General features: G+C 45.7%; 1 protein-coding gene across 4 annotated transcripts in view; it reads left to right on the top strand.

Moving 5' to 3' along the window:
• Positions 1-22,605, top strand: part of ACY1 (aminoacylase 1) — a 37,928-nt gene extending 15,323 nt beyond the window's left edge. The window contains exons 1-15 of one of the 4 annotated variants that reach the window (XM_056525107.1): positions 529-2,023; positions 3,075-3,159; positions 3,476-3,540; positions 6,022-6,126; positions 6,210-6,304; positions 7,599-7,675; positions 8,743-8,832; positions 8,963-9,019; positions 9,947-10,020; positions 10,102-10,151; positions 13,901-14,045; positions 14,117-14,185; positions 14,262-14,341; positions 14,782-14,842; positions 19,979-22,605. In XM_056525107.1, the coding sequence (XP_056381082.1) occupies positions 1,994-2,023; positions 3,075-3,159; positions 3,476-3,540; positions 6,022-6,126; positions 6,210-6,304; positions 7,599-7,675; positions 8,743-8,832; positions 8,963-9,019; positions 9,947-10,020; positions 10,102-10,151; positions 13,901-14,045; positions 14,117-14,185; positions 14,262-14,341; positions 14,782-14,842; positions 19,979-20,143 (1,248 nt within the window). In that variant the 5' untranslated portion in view covers positions 529-1,993 and the 3' untranslated portion in view covers positions 20,144-22,605. Of the gene's footprint in view, positions 1-528; positions 2,024-2,495; positions 2,563-3,074; positions 3,160-3,475; positions 3,541-6,021; positions 6,127-6,209; positions 6,305-7,598; positions 7,676-8,742; positions 8,833-8,962; positions 9,020-9,946; positions 10,021-10,101; positions 10,152-13,900; positions 14,046-14,116; positions 14,186-14,261; positions 14,342-14,781; positions 14,843-19,978 lie in introns of those variants that run through there. The other 3 variants (XM_056525112.1, XM_056525113.1, XM_056525114.1) reach the window with 3 other exon arrangements.
• Positions 22,606-22,932: the final 327 nt, after the last annotated feature.

Here is a 22,932-nt window from a genome sequence, read left to right as displayed (position 1 = left end):
CATGTCTGCCCAAGGAGATCCGCAGCCCACAGGACAGCCTTTGGTGCTGGGACACCACATGGTTAGTCTTTCTTAAAGGGATACTCAGGTGGAAAAACATTTTTTTAGGTCTTTATAAGTCATCTTGTGCAAGAAAGTTAAACAGATTTGTAAATGACTTCTATAAAAAAAATATCTTTACCCTTCCAGTACTTTTTAGCAGACATATGCTACAGAGAAAATTCTGTTATTTTTTTAATTTCTTTGTTGTCTTGTCCACATTGCTCTCTGCTGACACTTCTGTCCCTGTCAGGAACTGTCCAGAGCAGCATAGGTTTGCAATGGGGATTTTCTCCTGCTCCAGTCAGTTCCTGATACGGACATCAGGTGTCGGCAGAGAGCAGTGTGGACAAGTCAAAAAAGAAATTAAAAAAGAACAGAATTTCCTCTGTAGCATACAGCTGCTAAAAAGTACAGGAAGAGTAAAGATTTTTTAATAGAGGTAATTTACAAATCTGTTTAACTTTCTGGCACCAATTCATTAAAAAAAAAAATGTTCTCCACCAGAGTACCCCTTTAATGCTTCTCCAGCTTTATTAAATGGACAGTAGCAGTTTTTGCCTGGTCAAACTTAAACCTGACAGACCCCATTAGAGTCAACAGGATCTTTTGGGATCCATTGGGAACAGTTGGTATCTGTTTTCTGGTGCCAAACAGAGCCTCCTTGAAGCCGAATGGAGTCGGGGCCTCAACACAAGTGTGAACCCAGCCTTAGTTAATCGCTACAGATAGCAGCTACCATGATACTCTGTAAATGAATCTGCCCATGATTACACTTCAGAGGAGTTTGCTTTGCCAGGAAACCCCACTTTTGGAGCTAAGGATGGGTTACAAAACAAATGCTAATGTGCCCTAGCATTGGCAGTGCCCCCGGACTAGACTGCCTACAGGTGTATAAAAATAACTGGTAGAGATGGAGCAGCAGCACGAGAGTTTTAATAATGCCACAACATCATGCACGGAAAAACAAGCTGCAAAGGTGGGAGATGGCACTAAAGAGGCAAAGTGCTGGACTCACTATAGCATGTGTCAACAAATAGACCCCACCTTAAAGTGGACTAAATGTCACAGAACAGGGGAATGATAGATGGGTATACAGTATAAGGTAAATTGTGTGCGTCACTAGGCCGGAACATTCATCCTGCCAATTTTATGCACAGGGCACACAGACTTCATGGGAAAGAGCACTGTGTGAGTGTACGGAGACCAGGCTGTGACGCGTGTGGCTCAGCTAGATCCCAGTAAACACAGTGCTCTTTTCCCTGAAGCTACACAGCCATCCTATTTGTGATAGCCTGAGGGAGTTGGGTATGGGGAGTGTAGCTGTGTGGTGACTAAAGGGTGCTTGTTAACCTTTGCTATTCGTGACGCCAGGGTGAGGGCTCCTCAGTAATGCTTGTCCTACCGCCACCCTTCCCAAGAGCGATAGGGAGGTAGATAATAATGGAATGTCCACAACCGGAGAGTTTTCTGAAACAGTTGTAACTTTTACTGAAGATTTTATGCAAGCTCATTAACCGGAACAGTTGCTATACATGCAAGCTTTCTTTGGAGATTGACAAAGGTTGGGACTTTAGCAATTTAGAGTCTTTAGGATAATATGCGCTGTTCCACTGGATTTAGGGGATTTAGTTGCGGTCCAGTAGTCACGCTAGCTTTAGCGGGGGTAGTTTAGAACTCACGGTTTAAGTTCCGCTGAGGCCGGTAGGTTTTTAAGGCCTAGCGTGTCTTTGCAAGTTTTTACGCAGATCCGTCCTGCTAGTCCGGCATCCATGAGAGCAGTAACCCAAGACAGCGATAATTGGCTACAGCTCCCTTATATGGGCAGGGGCTGGACTAGTGCTAATTGGTCCATACTTGTGTCAATCACCATTACAAAGGATTGTGGGTAACACGTGACCCAAGGACCTCTAAAGGTCCTCCAACATACCATATAGGATATTAACATGGTCACATGACCGAAGGTCCTGCGACGCTAAACAAGGTAAGTACTATACATTATATAAAATATACGGTATTATTAAATATATTCATATATTAACAGTACAGAATTAGAGTGTAGAAGAGGCGACTAGGGGTTGTCCCACCTGGGGGACCCTACCTGAGCGTAGTTACTTTGACTTTGGGGACCACCACACTAGGTACGGTATGCAAGACGGTACTGGGACACTACAACTACACTAGGTACGGTATGCAATACGGTACCGGGACACCACATATTCAATTGTTGTGGCCCAAACTGAACCTCTGCACCCTCTCAGGTGCAGGAAAACCTAGCTACTTGGTTGTTCCAAATCATACAATGACATTTCTATTTTATAAAAAAGCAGGAAATTATTATATTATTATTACAATCATTGGCTGCACTCCGGTTGGATTGCTCTGCACTCCGTCAGCCTTGTTCTGCACTTGGGTTGGATTGCTCATTGATGTATTAGCTCGGTCTGGCCACCAGGCTTCCCTAAACTCAGCTGCTCTGCACAAGCTGCAAGAAGGTGAAGCGATCTGCGGGGAACTGGTGCAGTAAGTAAGGGGACATAACAGGACAAAGAGAAGGTGGACACAGAGTGGGATGGGGAAAGAGCTTTATTATGTCATTACTGACACCGTATTACAGGCTGCAGTGCTCTGACAACACACAGGTCTGCTGTTGTCTCCTGGCAGGTGAGATAGCCTGCAGAGCCAGATGTCCGACAGTCGCTTGGGTAGAGCTGTAGCTGGTGACATTGTGAGGATGTGACGGGAGGAGGTGACATGGATACATTGTGAAAAAATAGAAAGTAGTGTTGAAATAACTCATTAAAGACAAAAGGATAACTATGTGTAAGAGAAGTGTTTTGTGTGAAGAACGCTGCAGCGCCTCTGCTGCTGAACAACAAGTCTAAGCATGCCTGCTGCTAGCCAAAAGTCGCATATATTCTCTCCTGGCAGTGAAGTAGTTAATGCTGGGATTACCTGAGAATAACAATCAGATCAGTGGGGTCAGGTCACTGTGATTTATCACCGGTTATTTCCACGTTATGATCTTTCTGCAGATGGATTCAGTGACTGAGAACCCGTCCACCACAAGATTCCGGGAATATCTTAGGATCCAGAGTGTGCAGCCACAGCCTGACTATGGTAACTCCACCATCCCCCCAACTGATGTGAACCTTTTCATTATACAATAATAAAGCCCCTGAATAGTAGTTATCCCCTCTTGTACATATAGAAATATACTATCTGATCACAGGGAGTCCGACTGCTGGGACACCTCCCCTAGATTTCCAGAATTGGGGAACAGCTCACCCCTGAGAACGGGAAGCCAAGTCTCCACTGGTCTAATGTGTGCACTGAATAAGAGAGACAGGCAATGCTTCTGAAGATCCCAGGGTATAGGGGATGTATGTTTTCATAACTGGAGTACCCCTTTAACTGTCCTTAATGTTTGTTACAGATGGAATTGTGCGGTTCCTCTTTAAGATGGCAGATGAGATTGGTCTGGAGAAGAAGACACTGGAAGTAATCTACTAGGATGAGTGGGGTTATGGCTTCTATTAATCAATGAAAAGGGCACCATTATGGGGTCAGTAGAAATAAACAGGGTTCCATCTCACCTCCTAGTGTCCACACTGCTTGAGTGTCAGATGTGCAGTAGTAAACAAAAGAAGCTTTATCCAGCGCTCCTGGTAAAATGACTCCAACTTTATTTCACAAGTTTAAAAATCGCATCACTCAGTTCTGGGGAACATAGTCCTATGGATGCATCGCAGGCACATTAACCCTTTAACACAAATGATGTTTCTGTGTGTTGATGTTCTGCGTTAAAGGTAACATGCGCCCGCAAAGAGGTTTCTGTTCCCCAGCACTGTGTGATGTGATCATTTAAAGGGGTACTCCGGTGGAAAACTTTTTATTAAAAAAAATAATAATTATCAACTGGTGCCAGAAAGTTAAACAGATTTGTAAATCTGAGGCCGAATGAAGTGCTAATTAGCACGAAACCACCGTTGTTTGCCTCTGAGCCCCATCTACTCCTTACACCTTCCTCTTCCATTGACCCTCCTTAGACCCAGCGATGGACATGGTGAGTGCGGGATTTTCTATCTGGATTTAGTATTTGTTTTCTACTAAGCATTTCTTTTTCTATACCATCCATTATTCAGTTGGATTTGCTACTGTTGGGACTTTCTATTTTTAACCATTTATGTGAACAGTGCCTCCCCTCACCTCTTTTTTACTTACTTCTAATCTTAATCCTTCTAGTACTTATTACCTGCTGGATACTACAGAGGAAATTCTTTTCTTTTTGGAACACAGAGCTCTCTGCTGACATCATGACCACAGTGCTCTCTGCTGACATCTCTGTCCATTTTAAGAACTGTCCAGAGTAGAAGAAAATCCCCATAGCAAACATACCGTATTTTTCGCCGTATAAGACGCACTTTTTCTTCCCCAAAACTGGGGGAAAAAGTCGGTGCGTCTTATACGGCGAATACACCCCTATCGCGGCGGTCCCTGCGGCCATCAACGGCCGGGACCCACGGCTAATACAGGACATCACCGATCCCGGTGATGCCCTGTATTAACCCTTCAGACGCGGCGATCAAAGCTGACCGCTGCGTCTGAAGGGAAAGTGACACTAACCCGGCTGTTCAGTCGGGCTGTTCGGGACCGCCGCGATTTCACCGCGGCGGTCCCGAACAGCCCGACTGAATAGCCGGGTTAGTGCTTACAGGACACCGGGGGGGACCTTACCTGCCTCCTCGGTGTCTTCTCCGTTCAGGGATCCCCTGTATGGCCGGCGCTCTCCTTCCTCGTCATCACGTCGTCACGTACGTGCGTCGGCGTGCGTCGGCGTGCGTAACGACGTGATGGCGGCGACGGAGAGCGAGGATACCCGGCCGGCAGCAGAGACGTTCCGGAGCGACGGGGACACGGCGACAGCGATGGAGCGACATCCAGGGCAGCGGTGACGGGTCCGGAGCGATGGGGACACGTGAGTATTACCTCCTCCTTCAGTGGTCTTCAATCTGCGGACCTCCAGGTGTTGTAAAACTACAACTCCCAGCATGCCCGAACAGCCAACGGCTGTCCGGGCATGCTGGGAGTTGTAGTTTTGCAACATCTGGAGGTCCGCAGGTTGAAGACCACTATTGGGTTCAAAATCTAAATTTTTTTAGATTTTGCCCCTAAAAATTGGGTGCGTCTTATACGCCGGTGCGTCCTATAGGGCGAAAAATACGGTATGCTGCTCTGGACAGTTCCTAAAATGGACAGAGATGTCAGCAGAGAGCACTGTGGTCATGATGTCAGCAGAGAGCTCTGTGTTCCAAAAAGAAAAGAATTTCCTCTGTAGTATTCAGCAGCTAATAAGTACTAGAAGGATTAATATTTTTTTTTAATAGAAGTAATTTACAAATCTGTTTAACTTTCTGGCACCAGTTGATTTAAAAACAAAACTAAAAAAAAGTTTTACACCGGAGTGCCCCTTTAAGTTGTGAATAAAGTCGGAGTAATTACCAAGAGCGCTGGATCAAGCTTCTTCTGTTTGCTACCATAATGGGGTTTACCTAACACACCTGATTTTCCTTTCTGTTCTTGAACTGTGTGTTGGTTTATTAACCCACATTACCCTCATGATTATAGCTTACCAGCCTATATAGTTATATGGCATGTGTTGTAATATAAGTCCACAGCTTTACTGGCTTACAACACAAGGACACCGGCATTGATCACATGGTTTTTGACATGGAGATGAAACAGATTTTTGCACCACAAGGCACAAGCCTTAAAAAATTACAAATAATTCCACATTGAATGACATGTCAATACTTTCTGCACGGTTTCCTTTGAAATAAGGGAGCTTCAGGACAGGCCCTCCATGACAGCAGCTTGGAGAAAGCAGTAAAGTAGTGCTGCACACAGTGAAGATATTACCGTGTGTACTTGCGCTGATTTTGCTCTTTAATATTATGTCAATTTTATTTCTTCCTTTTCTAGTTTTCTCCCGGTCGAACAATAGTGATCCTTACCTGGAGAGGGACGCAGCCACAGCTGAAATCTGTCATTCTTAACTCCCATACAGATGTGGTTCCAGTGTTTGAGGTGCGGAGGATCGAGGCAGCTACAAACCATTGAGGGGTGGGAATATTTGACTGGGGCAAAAGTAAAGTTTTATTCTTTTCCAGGAGTTCTGGACGTATCCACCATTTGCTGCCCATAAAGACAAAGATGGAAATATCTATGCAAGAGGAGCACAGGATATGAAATCTGTTACCATACAGTAAGTTTATAGTAAGATGAAATCTGCTGCGGTTGGAGTTTATGGGATGTTCAAGAACAGTTTTTTTTCCAAAGTCTCACAGTACATGAGTTTTTTGTCATGTTATCATTTTAGTTAATTTTATTTACACATTTTGGTAATTTCTCAGCTTTCCTAGACTTCGGAATGGTAAATGTGCCCATAATGTGTACAGCATCTTAAAGGGGTTCTCCGGTGAAAACCTTTTTTCTTTTAAATCAACTGGTGGCAGAAAGTTAAACATATTTGTAAATTACTTCTATTAAAAAATCTTAATCCTTCCTGTACTTATTAGCTGCTGAATGCTACAGAGGAAATTCCTTTCTTTTTGGAACACTGATGACATCACGAGCACAGTGCTCTCTGCTGACATCTCTGTCCATTTTAGCAACCATGCATAGCAGATGTATGCTAAGGGCAGCATGGTGGCTCAGTGGTTAGCATTGCTGCCTTGCAGTGCTGGGGACTTGGGTTCAAATCCCACTAAGGACAACAATAAATAAAGCGTTATTATTATTATTATAATAACGTCAGCAGAGAGAACTGTGCTCGTGATGTCATCAGAGAGCATTCCAAAAAGAAAATAATTTGCTCTGTAGTATTCAGCAGCTAATAAGTACAGGAAGGATTAAGATTTTTTAATAGAAGTAATTTGCAAATATGTTTAACTTCCTGCCACCAGTTGATTTAAAAGAAAAAAGGTTTTCACCGGAGTACCCCTTTAAAGCAATGGGAGATGATTTAGATAAGATGTCTCACCGCAGGGGTCCCGCCGCTGGGGACCCCCGCAATCTTGTATTCGCCACCCACCTGTTTGAGTTGCACGCCAGCTCACAAACAGCCGAGTGGCGACCACGGGGCCGGAGTATCGCGACGTCATGGCTCCGCCCCCCCCATGTGACGCCACCCCCCCGCTATACAAGTCTATGGGAGGGGGCGTGACGGCCGTCACGCCCCCTCCCATAGACTTGCATAGCGGGGGCGGCGGGGTGATGTCACACGGGGGCGGAGTCGTGACATCACGATACTCCGGCCCAGTGGTCGCCACCCGGCTGTTTGTGAGCTGGCGTGCAGCTCAAACAGGTGGATGGCGAATAAAAGATTGCAGGGGTCCCCAGCGGCGGGACCCCTGCGGTGAGACATCTTATCCCCTATCCTTTGGAGATGTCTCAAGGCCGGATTTCCCCTTTAAGGTGGATCTCTAAAGTTCATAGAAGTTTTACCAGTATTCTGAGCTGAGATAGGCTGTCCCTAGAGCACCTGTCATGGTTTGCAGATATATAGAAGCTATCCGGCAAATTAAATCTGAGGGGCAGCAATTCCCACGCACCATACATCTCACGATGGTACCAGGTAAGATGTTACATTTAATATCTTGCTCTCTTTTACGCATGATTTTTTATTTCTACTCCAGTCACATCCAGAGCTGCATTCACAGTTCTGCTAAATTATATTTGGAACCCATTAACACTGCTGGCAGCCACCCAACACCACTATTACCCCATAATTCCTGTAAAACGTATTTCAAGGCTACATTGCAGGTTATTAAGTAATTCTCTGCTACCTCTGCTGGATCAGTGCCTGTACAGAGAGAACTAATGTCCTGTATCCTGAGTACTAACAGTAAGGCTAAGTTTACTTTGTGGAATTTCTTTGACTTTTTGCATCAAAGTGGAATTTCTGCTGTGGAATGCCCAGCGCAGAAATTTGCCTGTCTGAATGGGACTGCGGAATTCCATTGAAATCAATGGGCAGTAAATTTCAGCTGAATTTCCGGCTGAATTCTTCAGCGGAATTCCACTTGGAAATTACGCCGTTTGAACATAGCCTCAAGCAGTAGAAGGGTATATGTACATCAGGACTTGGCTGCTCAAGGAATGGTATGGAGTGTCAGATAATAAGTGGGTCTGAGTGTCAGGCAATAAGTTAAAGGCAATGTGTCAGCTACAATTCATGTGCCTAACTGCTGACACTGTTATATAGCTGTTAGGACAAGGAGACACAGGGTACCATTCATATATCTGTCTGTGCTTCCACAACATAGAAAAATGCTTTTATTCTTTGATGCAAAAGGTCAAAGAGATGTTTCCAAGCCTCAGAAGTGAAAACGGGCTAAAACACCTCTTTGTTAACACCCCCCCCCCCCCCCCCCCACACACACACACACACACTTCTTTTACTGCTTGATTGACAGTAACAGTGCTCAGCCTCCAAATCTCCTTCCTGCATTGTTCATCCAAATTATTCTCAGGCGTGAGATTTGGAAACAGGGCTTGGCTTCCAGCTGATTGACCGGGATGGGAGGTGGAGCTAGGAGGCGTTTTAGCCTTTGCACTTTAGGGGCTTGGGATCCCCTCTTTGACGCTTTGCACCAGAGAATAATTTACAGATTCCCTTTAATGATTTTGTTGTTGTGACAGATGAGGAAATAGGAGGTCAGATGGGGATGGAACTCTTCGTGAAACACCCTGAATTCCACGCACTGAATCCTGGAATTACACTTGATGAAGGTCTATGATGATTTCCAGTTACTCTGTTTCTTGTTTCCGCTTGGTATATCAGTTTGTCACTAGGTTTTTACTTCCCAGTCTATTTGACTTATGTTCTGCCTTTTTTGACCCAGTCATTATGCCTTTTCAGGTCTTGCAAACCCCAGAGATGAATTTAGTGTTTTCTATGGAGAAAAATGCATGTGGTGTAAGTCCATTTATTGCAGATCCTTAAATGTGTCATCCAAAAATGACGTTTTGATGTTAAACATTGTTTTAAGGATTTTTGGTAATATTTTCTAATTTTCCACTTTATAAAATAATCCTGAAATCTATTCTGTCTATGATGATAAGGAGGAGGGTGTTGGAAAGTGATCTGTACAGCATTACATATAATGATGAAACCACTAGATAGAAAAGACAGTAGGAGCTTAGTCTCTCCTCCCCTGTAGAATGAACTCTACACTGGTCAAAGAGCATGCACAGAAATCTGTCCCATACCGAGATTTTAATTGTGTCTGTGGGGCTTGCTGTAAATCACTGAATCTAAACAGCTTATCTAAACAACTCAGACAAGATGCCTGCCCCCCCCCCCCTCCCCCCACTAATGCACTAAACTTACAATCAGAAAATAGAAAGAGTTTAGAACAAAGAGAACATTTCCCTTATGTCCTATGAGCAGCACAATTGTGGGGGATTTCTCCACCCTGTAGACTGATAGGACAAATGGAATTTTTGTAAGGGTATTCCGGCCTTAGACATCTTATCCCCTATCCAAAGGACAGGGGATAAGATGTCTGATCGCGGGGGTCCCATAGACATGAATGGAGGGGGTGTGGCGTGGTGTAACGTCACACCTCCATCTCGGAAGCAGCGACCAGCACAGAATGCCGAGAGCTGCACCGAGATTGAGGGGGTTCCCAGCGGATGGACCCCCTTGATCATCATCTCTAAGGATAGGGGATCCAAAGGATAGAGGATAAGATGTCTATGGCCAGAATATCCCTTTAATGATGAACATAACTTGGCAGGCTTGAAATATAGGGTTGTAGGAAAGCTGGGTGCAGGCCAGAGTTCTGAGATCTTTTAGGTGTGGTTATCCTTATATGACCGCTGACCTTTATGTGTTGCTCAGGGATCACAATTCACTGCAGGGGAGATCCTGGACATGGCTCTCGCTTCATAGAGAATACGGCTGCTGCTAAATTGGTGAGTTAACGTTCAATCCTCTGACAACTTGTGGATATTTCTCTTTCATCCAGTTTGCTGATGTCACTTTATTATTTACAGCACTCCGTAATAACAAGTTTCCTAGACTTCAGGGAAAAGGAGAAAAAAAGGTAAAGCTGCTTTTTGCCCTTTAATATTGGATGAACCAAAAGAAACGGGCTCAATAATAAAGACTTTTAGACCGTGTCCCTAGTGTATGAAATACAACATAAAATACCAATAGAATCACACGGAGACAAAATAATGCAAAAATTGTGTATAATCTTTATTACCAAAAGTGAATAATATTAAAATAAAATTAAAAAGGAAACAGTAACAGACAGACTACTAAGGCGTCTATTCCATGGGTAGTAAAGTGGGTATATAGTGCAAACAAGGAAAGTACAAACTTGAGATAATCTCCTCTCAAGTGTATACACATATAAATCAGTAATGGCTGTATAACAATATACTAGCAAACATACAGTTACATATGTAAAGTTTACACCAGAAAATCAATAGTATATTGCACACTAGCCCAGAAAGAAGACCGCAAGGTGGATACAACTTAAGTACAGTTGTAAGGTGCTGGTGGGCTTATACACAAGAGAGAGGCTGAAAGAATCCTGGATCAAGGAGAGCCATATGGACACCAGACAATCCAGCAGGTCCTGCAGTAAGACCTCAAAGCCAACCAAAGCCCCAGCAAATCACAAGTGCATCATGCGGACATCTTACCCACTCATGGACGCCACCCCAACGCCATTTCGCATCAAGCTTCCTCAGTGAATTTATGGTAAGTATATAGATTCAGCTATTTATATATTCAAGTAGCCAATAGAAAATAAAAGAGATAAAGATAGACACCTGTATGTAGTTGCTCGTGTGGTGCGGTGTCCAGGCGCCATTTTGGTATATACTGCGCATGTCAGGCGTACTGATGGTGCAGTGCGTCCACTACATCATCATGTCCAGCAGTGAATGCGCAAATCTGGACACTGCAAACCACCGGCCGCATATAACGAGACCCGTGGAGATTGCGCGCAACTCTGCGAGGTCCCGATAACATAAGTCAGATAGTGCACATGGGTAAGAAAAAAATCTGCACTGCCAGATAGCCGTTTATGTGATGGCCCCGACATACAAAAGCATCACATGTTGATGCTGCCTTCAACATTCGATGGCCTCTGAGAGGCCATGGTATGTTGAAATGATCGTATGTCGAGGCCATCGTAGGTCGGGGGGGAGGGGGGGGGGTCACTGTAATAATGCCCACCAGCACCTTACAACTGTACTTACTTTTTATCCACCTTGCAGTCTTCTTTCTGGGCTAGTGTGCAATATACTATTGATTTTCTGGTGTATACTTTACATATGTAGCTGTATGTTTGCTAGTATATTCTTATACAGCCATTACTGATTTTTATGTGTATACACTTCAGAGGAGATTATCTCCAGTTTGTACTTTCCTTGTGTTACGCCGAGCGCTCCGGGTCCCCGCTCCTCCCCGGAGCGCTCGCTACACTCTCGCTCCCGCAGCGCCCCGGTCAGATCCACTGACCGGGTGCGCTGCGATACCGCCTCCAGCCGGGATGCGATTCGCGATGCGGGTGGCGCCCGCTCGCGATGCGCACCCCGGCTCCCGTACCTGACTCGCTCTCCGTCGGTCCTGTCCCGGCGCGCGCGGCCCCGCTCCCTAGGGCGCGCGCGCGCCGGGTCTCTGCGATTTAAAGGGCCACTGCGCCGCTGATTGGCGCAGTGGTTCTAATCAGTGTGTTCACCTGTGCACTCCCTATGTATACCTCACTTCCCCTGCACTCCCTCGCCGGATCTTGTTGCCATTGTGCCAGTGAAAGCGTTTCCTTGTGTGTTCCTAGCCTGTGTTCCAGACCTCCTGCCGTTGCCCCTGACTACGATCCTTGCTGCCTGCCCCGACCTTCTGCTACGTCCAACCTTGCTTCTGTCTACTCCCTTGTACTGCGCTTATCTCAGCAGTCAGAGAGGTTGAGCCGTTGCTAGTGGATACGACCTGGTCACTACCGCCGCAGCAAGTCCATCCCGCTTTGCGGCGGGCTCTGGTGAACACCAGTAGTGACTTAGAACCGGTCCACTAGCACGGTCCACGCCAATCCCTCTCTGGCACAGAGGATCCACCTCCTGCCAGCCGGCATCGTGACACCTTGTTTGCATTATATACCCACTTTACTACCCATGCAACAGATGCCTTAGTAGTCTGATTGTTACGGTTCCCTTTTTAATTTGAATTTTATTTTAATATTATTTACTTTTGGATATAACGATTATACCCAATTTTTACATTATCGTCTCAGTGTGATTCTATTAGTATTTTTTTTCCCTTTAATATTGGAGCAAGATGGCTACCACAGTATTAAACTGTACATGAACTTGAGACCTAGTCCTACCTTATATCTGAATCTAAAGAGTATTTCAAGAAACCTCATTGTTGTTGTTTTTAATTTCTTTTTATTATAATATTTTCTAAACCCCCTCTCACCTAGGTCATGGGTGACTAGGGCTTTATTCACCTGGACGCTGGTGAGAGGATGTAAAATTGTTGTTACCTACCTGTGGTTAGCAGCATCCATGCTGGATCCTGAAACTAATTTGTATTTTTACTATTAATAAATGGACACTTGCTGCACTCTCATCGGTGAGTGCCTCTTGACTACATACAGAACTATGAGTGTGCATCGGTGCTAAGCTGTGGTAGGGCATAGAGCAGGCTTCTTTTTGGCAGAGCGTTGTAGAAACAGGTCCCGGTTAGCAGGAATCAGACCGGATCATAATAGCAGAGAGTAGCCTGTATTTCTGTGTGTGTGCTGGCGGGAGCGCCATTTTATGTATCACGTTTCAGTTAGCTTTCCTGTAAACTTATGTGAACTGTTAATACTGTTAACCTCATTCTCCGGGTCCATTATATTCTGTTGTTTAATAAAGCCGGTTTCTGCTTCAGCCTCCTTGTCTTTGTACCGTACTTGAATCCTGCACTGCTGTCTCCTACTCCTCTGACCGCTACAAGTGGCGCTGCGAGCAGGGTACGGTTACGGAGATGGAGGTGGCTGAAGGCAGTGTGCATGATGCTAATGTGAGTACCTCAGGCAATGGCAGAACCCCTGCAAGGGCCCTCCCTATGGGCATGATGCTTAACTTGCTGCCAAAATTTGATGGCCAGAACATGTCACTGTCAGACTGGGTGACACGGTTACAGAGCGTTGCTAGAATTTACAATGTCAGCCAGGAGCTACAGGTGGCAATTGCTTTGGCCGCCCTAGAGGGTGAGGCCCAAAAAAATGTTTTCCTGCAACCAGAAGATACGCGCAGTACTTTGAAAGAGATTCACTGCATATTTCTTACAGAAATCGCACAAACAGCTAGTGCGGGCCACCTCCGGGCGAAGTTCTCCTACCGGGTCCAGCAGGAAAACAAAGGTGTCTCACAATATGCGATGGCTCTACAATAAGTACTGGCCTAGGTACAGAAAAAAGAGGCAGACGAAGTAATCGGCATGGGTTCCGCAGAGCGGATATTGCAGGAACAATTAATTCTGGGACTCTTCAGCTCTCCCCTGAGACGGGCCCTGTGTGAACGAGTTAGAGTGGACCCTACCCTGAACTTTCGGCAAATATTTGCTGAGGCTGTGGCAGGAAATAAAGAAGGTTATGCCTCCGGAGTGGTACGGACTCAGACCGCCACACCCTTCGGGGCTGCGAGGAAAGAAAAGGTCCTAGTTAAAGCGGTGCAGGACCTGCAGAGTTCCCTGAGTGTAATGCATGAGAAGTTTTTTAGCTTTAAAAAAAATATGTCCTCAAAAATGTGTGCACATAGACTTACACCCACAATCTTCTATTCTTTGTTTCAGACTTGAGTCTAACTCTGGCCTGACACTTGGAGATGTCACTACAGTAAACCTAACAAAAGTGAATGGAGGTGTTTCCTGCAATGTGATTCCCACTGAGATGTCTGTAACTTTCGACATTCGTATACCACCCACTGTGGATTTAAAGGTAAAGCCACATACACATAGAGCTGCACCTCTATCTTGTCTCCGTTAACTGTAGTTCCTTTGTCCCTGCAGGAGTTTGAGCTGCAGATAGAAAGTTGGTGCCGTGAGGCTGGAGAGCAAATCACCATTGAGTATCATCAAGTAAGAGGTTGTAGGCGAAGAACATGACAATATAGTGATAATTCTCTGCTGCTTAATATATGTTCATGTATTCTAGAAATTAATGAACCAGAAAATGACAACCCCAGAAGACTCCGACCCCTGGTGGAAAGCATTCAGTGACCCCTGCAAAGAGATGTGAGTCAAAGGGGGGGGGGGGGGGGAGCAGGCCACAGAATTATTTAGATAATACATTCTGGTCCATAGTCACATAGTCACATGGACTGTATTTTGTACCTGCATTTTAGTCTGAGTTAGTCTGAACAAGGTCTGTCTGCATGGCGTATGAGCGTTGTGTAATGTTAGGACAACACTTGGACATTTCTTGGTGTGGATCTCTCCTCGAATCCACAGTTCCCATGGGTTACATGCAGATTTTGCAGGGATTTCAACTCTGCTGCACTAATACAATCTACAGTAAAAACTGGAAAAGTATGAGCGTACTCACGTTTCCTTGTGAGAAATGTCATACCTGATACTGTAAACTGCTGAGCATTTATGTAGGTAAAAGAGAGAACATTTCCGTCCTGTGTTGATTTATTCAAAGATTGAAAGGTTTTTTTTACCTCCTCTTTCAGGGGTTTAGAGCTAAAGGCTGAAATCTTTCCTGCTTCCACTGACAGTTATTTTATAAGAACGGTGAGTTAATCTATTACTTTGGGGATGTCACCTCTGATAGTGCTGTCACCGCTGTTTTCTAGTGAATGGATAGGCTGTGTTTTATGCTCACAGATATAAATGTCGGATTGTTGCTAAACTGGGCATGCAGTTACAACGGGTTAAATAAGAACTTGTCACTATTTTTCTCACTAAATATATTTCCAAAGGAGCTATTGACACTAAATGGCACAGGGAAAAAAGTATTAAATACGCTTACTGATATTTATTTAATACTTTGTACAATAGCCTTTGTTGGTAATGACAGTTCAAGACTCCTCCTGTATGTCATATGCATTGCTCTGGTGTCACTTTGGACCATTCTTCAAATCTTGAAGGTTATGTGGGCCTCTTCTATAAATCATATAGATATATATCTATATATATATATATATATATATATCTATAGATTTCTAATGGGATTTAAGTCAGGTGATTGGCTGGGCCATTATAGTAGCTTTATTTTCTTTCTTTGAAACAATTTGAGAGTTTCCTTGGCTGTGTGTTTGGGATCATCGTCTTGCAGAAATGTCCACCCTTGTTTTATTTTTTATCATCATGGTAGATGGCGGCAGATTTTTGTCAAGAATGTTTCAATAAATCTGCCCATTTATCCTTCAATTATGGGACGTTTGCCAGTACCATTTGCTGAAAACTCACCCCACACCATGATGTTTCCACCTCCAAACTTCACTGTTGGTATGGTGTTTTAGGGTGATGTGCAGCATACTATAAATAAGCTTTAACATGCTTTATATTCAGCAATGGAGTCTTGTGTGGTGAGTATGCATATAGGCTATAGTGGTGGAATGCATTACTTACTGTTTTCTTTGAAACAACAGTACCTGCTAATTCCAGGTCTTTCTAAAGCTCTCCTCAAGTGGTCCTTGGCTCTTGAAAACTCATTATTATTTTCCCTCTTCTGTCAAAAATCTTGCGAGGAGCACCTGGTCGAGGCAAATATATGGTCTGATAATTGTCTTTCCGTTTCCGTATTATGGCCCCAACAATGCTTACTGAGACATTCAGAAGCATGACATTGATATGTTTTGCAACATTTAGGCTGCGAAAGTCTTGAGACAGCTCTTTTCTTTTACCCATCATGAGATGGGTGTCTTCTGTGACACCATGGCAATGAGGCATACGGTGAACAGGCACTGGACTGGACAGACAGACCACCAGTAGAAAGGATTGTTTGATCAACTGACAGCACAAGCAGCTCCTATAGTTTCCTTTCCCACCAACCCGACACAAGAGGCACTTTCATTACACACCCCTGTCTCTGATTAGATGAGTTTCAGGTGCTTAGTAGGAGGAAACTTAGTGTCACTTGGTGAGATTTTTCAAAACCCGTCCAGAGGAAAAGTTGCTGAGTTGCCCATAGCAACCAATCAGATCGCTTCTTTCATTCTTTAAAGGCCTTCTCAAAAAGGAAAGAAGAAATCTAATTGGTTGCTTTAGGTAACACAGCAACTTTTCATCTGGACGGGTTTTGATAAATCTCCCCCACTGTGCCCATTACATGTCCTGCTATTGACAGCCAGCCACTGTCGCCTTTCCTCTCCCGGCTGGGCTTCCAATTGGCATTTTTCAGCAAGATAATGCCTGCTCGCACACAGTAAGGGCTTTCCAGGAAAGGTGGAATGTCTCCACCAGATTGCAACACTTCCTTGGCCTGCCTGGTCATCAGATTTATCACCAATCAGGAATTTATGACCTGCTAGCCTTAGCAACCTACAAGTATGGAGGATCTACAGGCGCAGCTGCAACATCTGTGGGCATATGTGCAGCAGGATGCCTTAAAGAACCTGTATGCCTCCATGCCCAACCGTATCTGTCACGATGCCGGCTGGCAGGTAGTGGATCCTCTGTGCCAGAGAGGGATTGGCGAGGACCGCGCTAGTGGACCGGTTCTAAGTCACTACTGGTTTTCACCAGAGCCCGCCGCAAAGCGGGATGGTCTTGCTGCGGCGGTAGTGACCAGGTCGTATCCACTAGCAACGGCTCACCTCTCTGACTGCTGATGATAGGCGAGGTACAAGGGAGTAGACAGAAGCAAGGTCGGACGTAGCAGAAGGTCGGGGGCAGGCGGCAAGGTTCGTAGTCAGGGTGGATAGCAGAAGTTCTGGTACACAGGCTTTAGACACACAAAACGCTTTCACTAGGCACAAGGGCAACAAGATCCAGCCAGGGAGTGCATGGGAGGAGGTTAGATATAGTCAGGGACCAGGTGGAAGCCAATTAAGCTGATTGGGCCAGGCACCAATCATTGGTGCACTGGCCCTTTAAGTCTCAGGGAGCTGGCGCGCGCGCGCCCTAGAGAGCGGAGCCGCGCGCGCCAGCACATGACAGCAGGGGACGGGAACGGGTAAGTGACCTGGGATGCGACTCGCGAGCGGGCGCGTCCCGCTGTGCGAATCGCATCCCCAACGGCCATGACAGTGCAGCGCTCCCGGTCAGCGGGACTGACCGGGGAGCTGCAGGGAGAAAGACGCCGTGAGCGCTCCGGGGAGGAGCGGGGACCCGGAGCGCTAGGCGTAACAGTACCCCCCCCCCCTTAGGTCTCCCCTTTTTTTTGTCCGGTGACTGCCTCCCCTGGGATGAGGACACCGGGAAGGAATGGATGGTTTCCTCAATGACAGGCAGTACAGCAGGAGTAGGAATGGGGAGGGAGGGCAGAGGGTGAAGCTTGGCACGGGGCAGGGAGACACAAGGACGGGAGCCATGAGGGGACACAGAGGCTTGCCTGAAGGGACTGGGAGGGGGGGAGAGGCATTTTCTGTGGCAGGCAGAGTCCCTAACGACCTTAGGGGGACCGGATACAGGAGGAACCACAGGGTCACGGCAGGGAGTACTGGGAACTGGTTTAAGGCAGTCCTTGGAACAAGAGGGACCCCAACTCTTGATCTCCCCAGTGGACCAGTCCAGGGTTGGGGAATGGTGTAGAAGCCAGGGTAGTCCAAGGAGAATTTCGGAAGTGCAATTGGGAAGGACCAAAAATTCAATTTTCTCGTGATGAGGTCCGATGCACATTAGGAGGGGCTCCGTGCGGTAACGCACGGTGCAATCCAACCTGGCTCCGTTGACCGCGGAAATGTGGAGTGGCTTGACAAGACGGGTCACCGGAATGCGGAATTTATTCACCAAGAACTCCCGAATAAAATTCCCAGAAGCACCAGAGTCCAGGCAGGCCACGGCTGAGAGGGAAGAGCTGGCTGAAGTAGAAATCCGTACAGGCACCGTGAGACGTGGAGAAGCCGACTTAGCATCAAGAGACGCCACACCCACGAGAGCTGGGTGCGAGCGTGCGTTTCCCAGACGTGGAGGACGGATAGGGCAATCCACCAAAAAATGTTCGGTACTGGCACAGTACAGACAAAGATTCTCTTCCTTACGGCGATTCCTCTCTTCCAGGGTCAGGCGAGACCGATCCACTTGCATGGCTTCCTCGGCGGGAGGCCTAGGCGCAGATTGCAGTGGAGACTGTGGGAGAGGTGTCCAGAGATCTAAGTCTTTTTCCTGGCGGAGCTCTTGATGTCTCTCAGAAAAACGCATGTCAATGCGAGTGGCTAGATGAATGAGTTCATGCAGGTTAGCAGGAGTTTCTCGTGCGGCCAGAACATCTTTAATGTTGCTGGATAGGCCTTTTTTAAAGGTCGCGCAGAGGGCCTCATTATTCCAGGATAGTTCAGAAGCAAGAGTACGGAATTGTATGGCGTACTCGCCAACGGAAGAATTACCCTGGACCAGGTTCAGCAGGGCAGTCTCAGCAGAAGAGGCTCGGGCAGGTTCCTCAAAGACACTTCGAATTTCCGAGAAGAAGGAGTGTACAGAGGCAGTGATGGGGTCATTGCGGTCCCAGAGCGGTGTGGCCCATGACAGGGCTTTTCCAGACAGAAGGCTGACTACGAAAGCCACCTTAGACCTTTCAGTAGGAAACTGGTCCGACATCATCTCCAAGTGCAGGGAACATTGCGAAAGAAAGCCACGGCAAAACTTAGAGTCCCCATTAAATTTGTCCGGCAAGGACAGGCGGAGGCTAGGAGTGGCCACTCGCTGCGGAAGGGGTGCAGGAGCTGGCGGAGGAGATGATTGCTGCTGAAGTTGCGACTGAAGTTGCTGCACAATGGTGAATACTTCCGACAGCTGGTGGGTTAGATGGGCGATCTGTCGGGATTGCTGGGCGACCACCGTGGTGATATCAGAGATATAAGGCAGAGGGACGTCAGCGGGATCCATGGCCGGATCTACTGTCACGATGCCGGCTGGCAGGTAGTGGATCCTCTGTGCCAGAGAGGGATTGGCGAGGACCGCGCTAGTGGACCGGTTCTAAGTCACTACTGGTTTTCACCAGAGCCCGCCGCAAAGCGGGATGGTCTTGCTGCGGCGGTAGTGACCAGGTCGTATCCACTAGCAACGGCTCACCTCTCTGACTGCTGATGATAGGCGAGGTACAAGGGAGTAGACAGAAGCAAGGTCGGACGTAGCAGAAGGTCGGGGGCAGGCGGCAAGGTTCGTAGTCAGGGTGGATAGCAGAAGTTCTGGTACACAGGCTTTAGACACACAAAACGCTTTCACTAGGCACAAGGGCAACAAGATCCGGCCAGGGAGTGCATGGGAGGAGGTTAGATATAGTCAGGGACCAGGTGGAAGCCAATTAAGCTGATTGGGCCAGGCACCAATCATTGGTGCACTGGCCCTTTAAGTCTCAGGGAGCTGGCGCGCGCGCGCCCTAGAGAGCGGAGACGCGCGCGCCAGCACATGACAGCAGGGGACGGGAACGGGTAAGTGACCTGGGATGCGACTCGCGAGCGGGCGCGTCCCGCTGTGCGAATCGCATCCCCAACGGCCATGACAGTGCAGCGCTCCCGGTCAGCGGGACTGACCGGGGAGCTGCAGGGAGAAAGACGCCGTGAGCGCTCCGGGGAGGAGCGGGGACCCGGAGCGCTAGGCGTAACAGTATCACATCTAAATTCAGACTAAAGGCAGCCCAACAGGGCACTAAAGTTTCATTTTTAATAAATATCTGTATCCCATTGTTAAAAAGTCATTACAACTGTTGCCTACATATTGCATTTGTCACAGATGGAAATTAGTTGAAACTTTTTCCCTTCGCAGGCTGGATATGATGCATTGGGCTTCTCCCCCATGAACAACACCCCAATTTTGCTTCATGATCACAATGAGTATTTAAATGAAGACACTTTCCTTCGCGGGATCAAGATTTACACTCATATCATTGGCTCACTGGCCAGCGTCCTGTCGCTAGCTGGAGAACAATGAACTTAAAGGGAATGTGTCATTGGAAAATGACCTATTGTTTTAATGTTCAAATTATTTTTTAAGGATGTTTGGAAGTGATTTTTCTAATTCACAATGAAAGCTACATTTTAGGGACAGGAATTCATTAGGAGTTATTGAGTCCAGGCTTTGGCCCAGGAGTTTACAGGTTGGCCAGTGTACAGTATAGTGCGTATTGCCATTGTAAACAATGGGACGCACCAAAATGCGCTCCAAAAATCTTATGTGAACAAGGCCCAAGTTCTGTGTCCATCATTATACGTTTAATTGGTCATGTCCTTTTATTGTCCTTAGGATGTTCGGTGAAGAATTTGTAATGGTTTCATCCCAGCGCAGTAGCACGGTGAGCTGGTTGAGTTAATGTTTGTCATATTGCTGCTTGTGCTGACTCAGAGTTCAATAGATCACACTGCAGCCGGCATCAATAAATATTTAATATTGTAACTCAGCACCCGACCACCATTTACACAAACCTTATAAAAAAAACCCTCCCTAAATAATGTATTGAGACAAAGGTCACAGCTCAGTAGGTTTGCAAAGGTGGTCATATTGCTTGCCCCTTCAGATCTGCCTTGTTTTCTTAGCTTAAACAAAAAAAAAATAATTATAATAATAATAAATAATAATAATACTATTTAGGGTCAAAAAAATTGGAGCTAAAAAAAAAAAACCTACCCTCAGCTGTTCAGCACTGCTGCTCTGGAGTCCCCCAGCAGTTCTCTGATGACCTCCCCATACACTGAGCATGTGACACTGCAGCCCATGACTGGCATCAGTGGTCATATGGAGTCAAAAGAGAGGGATTTAAAGTTTGACCAGGTAAGGGGACTTTCAGACCAAGTAAAAAGAGGATGTTTACTTGTATCTCTGAAGATCAGCAGATCAGAAAACCTGAGGCTGAAGTGAAAATGAACTTTTAAATGAAGGTCCAGCAGGGACATAGGGGGTTGCTGTTTAGGGAACTGGTTGTCCCTGTAGCAGAGGAACAAACAGTAAGCCCGCAGGGACATCAGAATCAATGAGAAGATTGTTGTATTGCAAAGTAAGAGAGGTTAAAAACTTATGATTATCCTAAAAGTGAAGAAAAGCTGCAAAACTCACTGGAAGATAGGGCAGGCCATCAATGTCTGACTGGCATTGTGCCCTCGAACAACTGTTTGGCCGAGCTGAAGTTTCACAATGATTGGCCAGAAGCAATTGGTTTAGTTCATTGTGCAGTGGTGGTGCTGAATTACTGCAGTGCAGATCCTGTTCACTTCAATGGGGCTTCTATGCAGTAACCTGGTGCCACCAATAAACTCACTGGTGCTCAGCCCCTGATAAGCATACATGAGCACATGGAAATGAATTCACCCATCAACAACATCTGGAAAAATGGTACTGTGCTCTGTATATGAAGGATGCTGGGTAAGATTAAATGTAAAGGTAACAAAAGGTAATACCAGGTAGAAAGACAATGTAATAGAGCAGCAGGAAACGCTAGCAGAATGCTTGAATGTATAGGGAGAGGTATAAGCAGTAGAAAGAGAGAAGTGCTCATGCCGCTGTACAGAACACTGGTGAGGCCTCACTTGGAGTATTGTACGCAGTACTGGAGGCCGTATCTCCAAAAGGATATAGATACTCTAGAGAGAGTTCAAAGAAGATACTAAACTAGCACATGAAATGCAGGATAAAACGTACCAGGAAAGGTTAAAGGACCTTAACATGTATAGCTTGGAAGAAAGAAGAGACAGAGGGGATATGATAGAGACTTTTAAATACATAAAGGGAATCAACACTGTAAAGGAGGAGAATATATTTAAAAGAAGAAAAACTACCATAAGAGGACATAGTTTTAAATTAGAGGGGCAAAGGTTTCTGCAGTGATATTAGGAAGTATTACTTTACTGAGAGAGTAGTGGATGCATGGAATAGCCTTCCTGCAGAAGTGGTCGCTGCAAATACAGTGAAGGAGTTTAAACATGCATGGGATAAGCATAAGGCTATCCTTCATATAAGATAGGGCCAGGGACTATTGATAGGATTTAGATTATTGGGCAGACTAGATGGGCCAAAGGGTTCTTATCTGCCGACACATTCTATGTTTCTACCACCAGCACAGTGGCAGCAGTTTCCTTTTTCTCAAAGTTGCAATGGGAGAATAATCCAAGAAAAAGAATTTATGAGTGTTCTGCCTTAATACAGCAGATTAGAAACAAACTGTCTACAGATACGTGTATATTACAAATTGTTTTTTCTTCTATAGCAAATTTCTTCTTGGGTATTAGTCCTTATTCACACAGTATCAATGCACAGTGCGTTTTTCAACTTGTTTAGCAGGACATGACATCATGGTCACATGACTTCTTTGTATGTTCTTAAATACAGCTGACGAAAGTTGCTAATTATATCTATGACTTATATCTAAGATCCTTAAGATTGAAACGTGTCTGTCTACCTCCATGTGAATATCACTGTTAATTAATTTACAATAAAGAAATTAATATCTTAAGGAATTCTGCAAGCTGGAACTCTTCCTTTTGCTTTAATATGTAAACAAAATGAATGGGCAAAGAGTATGGCCAGAAGGACAGGAGAAAGCTAGTTGATTTGGCAAGGTTGGGTCAGCTTCTGGAAACTTTGGGAGTGCTATGTAGAAATATGTAGAAATAGACAGGAATAAAGTCTATATATCAAGTTTCATTTCATCTATGGCATGTAGAGACTATGGCCCTGATGTTGGGTTTTTAATAGAGTTGGGTTTTTATTTGTGTGGAATACTGTATCAA

Source organism: Hyla sarda, chromosome 6 (genome assembly GCF_029499605.1).
Source record: "Hyla sarda isolate aHylSar1 chromosome 6, aHylSar1.hap1, whole genome shotgun sequence".
Lineage (NCBI taxonomy): Eukaryota > Metazoa > Chordata > Amphibia > Anura > Hylidae > Hyla > Hyla sarda.
Note: the sequence above shows the minus strand (reverse complement) of the source record. Positions and strands in the feature narration are given on the sequence as shown.